Genomic DNA, 6,000 nt, shown 5'->3' with positions numbered 1-6,000 from the left:
CAGCATTGATAATAGACCACTAGCTGGATTTTACTAATACAGGTATAGCCGTTTGTATATAGTTCAGGTATAGCCATTTGTATATAACTCGGGCTCCCGCCCTCCCCTACGAGTTAACCGTGTTGATAAACAAACGGAACAGATCAACGAAATAAATACTGCCCGCTATGACTATTTCAGATGAAAGGGGAATGAGGCCTATTTCTACCTGACCCATTTTTTCTTACCTTTCTTAGTCATGGCCTCTCCGGATCTTTTCCCTTCAAATGCACGCCAGCAGTCACGTGTTTACGCTGGAGTGCCGCATCTACATCGTGAAATAAGCCACTTACTAGGGGACCATGAGTCGGACGACGAAGACCTTCCACCTTACCCTGGACTTCCTAATAGAGATGGGGTTGTAGAATTTTGCTTTGGTGAACCGTCAAGGAGGAACTCTAAGGAACGTCACGTTTCAGAATCGGAGCAACCCACGTGCCAGGTCTCCGCTGTCTGGTATCGTCGCGGGCCGACAAATGCCTTGTCGTCGCCAAATGTTCGGGAACTGGAGGCAGCTTCGGAAAATCAAGCAACGACTTTCACTCTGGAGCGACAAACCCTGAAAGAATCTTCAAGGCCTAATGTGCAGAGACAGGACACCACCAGTAGTTTTGTGACAGACGTGTAAAAATTCAGTTAATGCAATATGCATTATGTGCACAAATACTGAAGCTCTATATCTTGCCCTCTTCAACCAGTCAAGAAACGTAAAGACCAACAATTTATTTGACCGCTACTTAACTTGGTTGTTTAGGAAGCGCGAAGTTCTGGGGACGATATATTTTAGACGTGGAGTTTATATATCGCTTAATTCCAATATTTCAGTGGAAGGAAAAAACTAAAACAAGAAAGGAATATCTTTAATAAATATAACTTAAAGCAAACACCTCAATCAAGAATTTAAACTAAATTCGCCGTTATCGGAAGTTTTTCTAAAGAATTTGGGTACAGATTGAAATATGCAAAGGTGCAATTACCATTTACACAAACCACCCGGGTGGAAATCTTCTGTACAAACACATAGCTATATAACTTTGACATGGTGGGAGAACGAACCGCTACAAAGTATATCCAAATCAGCTGAACAGACTGAAGAGAGCAGAAAATTGCATCACCTTAAATCACGGCCCATAATTTTCTTAAGCTTCAGTAACGGAATGTTGCATACAAGTTGATTTTCCATCCGGAATTTCCGGTTTTCGCATGTAAATGGTAACTATCCTTCACTGCTGCGCGCGTATTTATAGCGCGCTTCAGTTTAAGGGAACTTGATGTACATGAGTGAATTTGCTGTTGCCCTCGTTGGCTGAATTAACGAACTCTAAATTTGTTGTCTGTCGATTTTTTTTATTTTGTCTTTTTGCAAATCACTGGAAAAAAATCCCGCTTTTACCGAGACCTTATTAATTCTGTGCCCATGCATAGGAGGACTCTTATAGTTATGTATAATTTAACGGAGGATGAAAGAAAAAAAAATTGTCTGAAAAGCAGTGTGTTGATCATAGTGCAGAGCTCCACGAGATATATTTTCGTGACTGGAGTTTATGAAATATAGACTTTGCAAGAAGAACATTTTAGTGAGTGCTTTCAAATTCTAGGAATTTTACTTCTGTTATATCAAGAAAGCAATTTGTTTTCGAGAGTTTAAAAATCTATTAGCGAAAGTATATAGAAATATATAATATACAACCGGTACTTTATACCAAAGGAGGTAAAATAAATTATAAGAGATTTTTAGAAATGAACTTGTCAGCCTTTTAACTTATGTATAACGCCTGGAAGCACAGGTACCCCACTCAGTTGGTTTTTGCTGAAACTTCCAGTGGGGCTATGTTTTTCTTTGAGATGGGAAAGCTTGCGGCAAACGCAAATATGCGGAATATAGTCTCCCTCACGGAGACGCGATATTTGTACTCCCTCCTGAGGCCAGTTTATTAATTATAAATCTCGGTTGTAAATGGTGTCTTTATTAAGTTCTGTATATCACATGAACTATAAGAACAAAGTGGTTTTTCGTACCCCCCTTCCCCCCCACGCATACCCCGGGGATTTGTAATTTTTTGGTTTCCTGGTGGTGGTGGTCGCAGAATTACGAAGGATTCCCCATCCCCGAGCTCTTGATCGACCTCAAGTACCTTTTTGGGGGGTACATCCTTTTGAGAGCAATAGTGATTTATGTTTTGAGAGAAGGATAAACAGTTTATGTCGTTAAAACATGAACAAAACATTTAATTTTGAAAACGAACAACCGGAAGAAAAAAACTCTTAATCGCCTCCATGGTATGAATCTCTGGATTGAATCTCTGTTTATTCATATATATTAAAAGACTTGTATCCGTTTTCATATACAGTTTATTTAAGTTGTCATATTATTAAACTTGGCTGAAGAAATTATTTGTTTCTTTTGCGAAAAAAAGTCTATTGCAGTACGCATACACACGTTCGTTTGAAATTTTAAAACATAATTTCACAAACACTTAAATTTTGGCAGGTTATTCTTCTCCAACCACACTCCAACAGATTCCCGCCTTTTCCCTTGAAAATACTTAGTAGTCTTCTTCGTTCCGCAGCTTCGTGCAAAACGCTCGAGAAATGACAGGTTCTTCGTATTTTGATTTGCCTCATCCCCATACCTCCGGGACAGGACTGCTTCAACAATTCTCCACCCCTGAGCTCGAAGGGCTGGACTTGTCCCGAAGTTTTTCCGGGGTGAGGATGATAACAGGTCAAGTTGACGATGCATTACCGTGTGGGTTGAGTTGAATTTCGGCGATTGTTTGACTTCTCCAACGGGCTGTGCGCATCCTTATTGTTTTGTTCTCATCTATTTTCTAGAAAAGGCACACTCTCAGCTCGGAGGCAGTTGGAAGTAATGCGAGCCCCGAGGCGTTCTTCCCCTCTTTCTTAATACTTCCAAGCGCCTGCTACACAGGGTACACAGGGTAGCCGTGATATGTTTACGGGTAGCCGTACGATACTGGGTAAGGGAATACCCGAGGTCTTATATACTCAGCGTTTGAGTGCTACATCCCCCTCCAGGATATGGATGCTGGCCACATATAACACTAATTTTTTAAGGAAAGGATTATTTTTTATGTTCTTGGAAGTAGCAGGACGGCAGGGGAGGGCTTCAAGAGTTTGGGGCTAATGTTTTCTTCTAGGCAACCATGGGCGTGCTGGGGTGTTTGCCTGTTCGTTATATCAAAGTACATATAGGAGCTACTAGCACACGAGGGAATAGGGCAAATTTTAAAGTACATCTACGGAAGATCACTCAAAACTACGATGCAGACCAAAAAAATAGTTTTTTAACGCTAGCACAACGGAAATCAAGTGGCCGGAGCGTGCAACTCCTATATCTAACCTATGCATAGGCGTTTTCACAGACCGATTCATTTTAGCACCATTTTGGGGCACTTTTCGCCTGAAAATGGAAGCACACACACTGACTATGAGGGGCACTCCCTTGCACTGCAGCGCTCACGCAGAGGATGCCATTATACTGGTTATCTACAGACCGCCTAAGAAGCTTACTGGTAAATACAGACTTCTACTTGAGGGGAATTAAGTCATATTGCCAACTGGGCTAGCCTTCAATGTCCGACGGTTATAATAACAGGCGACCTAAACCTGAACAGGATGGAACCCAGCAGCCCTGAAGGAAAGCTTCTTCTTGATCTTTAGGTGGAACAGGGCCTCGAATGTATGGTAACTGAACCCACTCGAATACAAATGAGAGGCCCTCTTATCACTAAGAGCTTGATCGATGTTATTCTCACTAACCACCCGGAACTATTTGAGAATTGTGGGGTACATGATCCTGCGCTCAGTGACCACGGACTTATTTATGGATTCCTGAATGAGACGGTAAAACACCAGAAAGGCAAGATTGTAACATTTAAATCTCTAAAGGATTTTGATGTGGAGAAATACAAAGAAGATCTAATGTATGCTCCATGGCATGTTAGTGAAATTTTCAATTCATGTGACGACAAGGCAAATTTTATGGAAATGCTTCTGTCCAGTATTGTCAATACACATATGCCTACGAAGAAGATGCGGGTTAGGGCTCAGGATGTTCCATACATGACTAAAGAATGGAAAGGTGCCATAAGAGCTAAGAGGAGGGCAGCAAAAAAGTATCTCAAGGAACAAACCAGTGAGAACTGGGAAGCTAGGCGGATAACCAGAAACGAGGCCACCCGACTCCGCAGAAAGGCAATAAGGACATATTGGAAAGAGCAAGCCACTAAGCTTAAGTGCAAGCCGAGTGAGTTCTATAAGACATTTATGCCCTTTCTGACTGATAAGCACAAGGTCAACACAAATGAGCTCAACCTAAGTATCAACGGGACCATCTGTAGAGACCAATGTGCGGTTTCTAATCACTTGTGTGAATATTTTGCTACTGTGGCTGATGGTATTGGAGACACCAGTGCGGTTGATGACAAAGTTCTCGCCACCCACCCTAGTGTCCAGAATATTACGCAGAAGATGACAGGATATCAAGGCTTCCAGTTTCAGAATCTTCAGAGTTTTGAAGTTGAAAAGGCGCTGCAAAACGTCAATGTAAGGAAGAGTACAGGCTGGGACGGCATCCCTCCCATGGCGCTCAAGCTTGGAGCTACTGAGCTAACAAATCCTTTGACGTCACTATTTAATTCATGTATAACCCTCGGAGAGTGGCCCTTGGGATGGAAAAGGGGTGAATGGACACCCGTTTTTAAGAAGGAAGATCCCCATAAAATGGGAAACTACAGACCCATAACTGTACAAGTTACTGTAAACAAACTCTTTGAACAATTACTCAGCAAGCAACTCAGTTCTGGTTTTAATAACAAACTGTGCGACAAACTAACAGCTTACAGGAAAAACAATAGCTGTGAGACAGCTCTCTTATCTTTGACTGAGAATTGGAAATTCGCTCTGGATGAGCATAACGTTGTGGGTGTTCTCTCCACGGACATGAGCAAAGCCTTCGATTCACTTTACCATCCACTTACACTTGCAAAACTTAAAGCTTATGGTGTTGAGGAAAGAAGTCTGCGATTGATGGGCTCCTACTTCACAGACCGTTATAACAGGGTCAAGCTAGGATCTGTAGTGAGCGAGTGGCAGAGGGTGACCAGGGGATGCCCACAGGGTTCTGCATTTGGACCTCTCATCTGGAACATCTTCCAAAACGATTTGACTTATACTGTTGATGCGAACATGAATATGTATGCAGATGACCACCAGTTTTATGTCGTTCGCAGCACCCTCTCTGATGTGCATGATGATCTTGCTGTTTGCGCTGAGTCAGCATCTTCATGGTACAGAGCTAATTTACTATAGGGAAATTTGGACAAGTACCAGACAATGGCACTTGGTTGCGGAAGGAAGTCTATGGACAGTATTATGATTGACAATCATGAAGTCAGATCCACTGAATGTCTCAAGCTATTAGGTGTCTGTATTGATAACAATCTTCGTTTTGATGAACATATAAGTAGTATCTCTAAGAAGAGCGACCAGCGGGTAGGCGTTCTCATGAGGCTCAGGAACCTTATACCCACACAAACTAAGTTACAGTTATATAAGGCAGCTGTTCTCCCGTATTTAACCTACTGTCACCTTATATGGCATTTTTGCCGTGCTAGTGATTCTAGACGACTAGAGCGTATCCAGGAAAGAGCACTTAGGGCTATATATTGTGATAAACATTCGTCCTATGGTCAATTACTATCTATGGCTGGGATATCTACTCTACACAACCGGCGACTACAGGACATAGCTATTCTCATGTATAAAGTTAAAAACAACATGTGCCCAGCATACATTAGCACTCTCTTTAAACAGCCTGCAATTAAGTATGAACTGCGCAATCATGACTTCACTATACCCAGATTCAAAACAGTCTCCTTTGGAAAGCACTCGCTCAGGTATATGGGCCCAAGGGTTTGGAGATCTGTTCCTAGTAAT

General features: G+C 42.0%; 1 protein-coding gene across 1 annotated transcript in view; it reads left to right on the top strand.

Annotated features, from left to right (window-relative positions):
* Window positions 1-1,784, top strand: part of LOC140935074 (tolloid-like protein 1) — a 21,607-nt gene extending 19,823 nt beyond the window's left edge. The window contains exon 9 of the mRNA XM_073384606.1: window positions 237-1,784. Coding sequence (XP_073240707.1) covers window positions 237-667 — 431 coding nt within the window. The 3' untranslated portion in view covers window positions 668-1,784. The remainder of the gene's footprint in view (window positions 1-236) is intronic.
* Window positions 1,785-6,000: the final 4,216 nt, after the last annotated feature.

Source organism: Porites lutea, chromosome 4 (genome assembly GCF_958299795.1).
Source record: "Porites lutea chromosome 4, jaPorLute2.1, whole genome shotgun sequence".
NCBI classification, from domain to species: domain Eukaryota; kingdom Metazoa; phylum Cnidaria; class Anthozoa; order Scleractinia; family Poritidae; genus Porites; species Porites lutea.
Note: the sequence above shows the minus strand (reverse complement) of the source record. Positions and strands in the feature narration are given on the sequence as shown.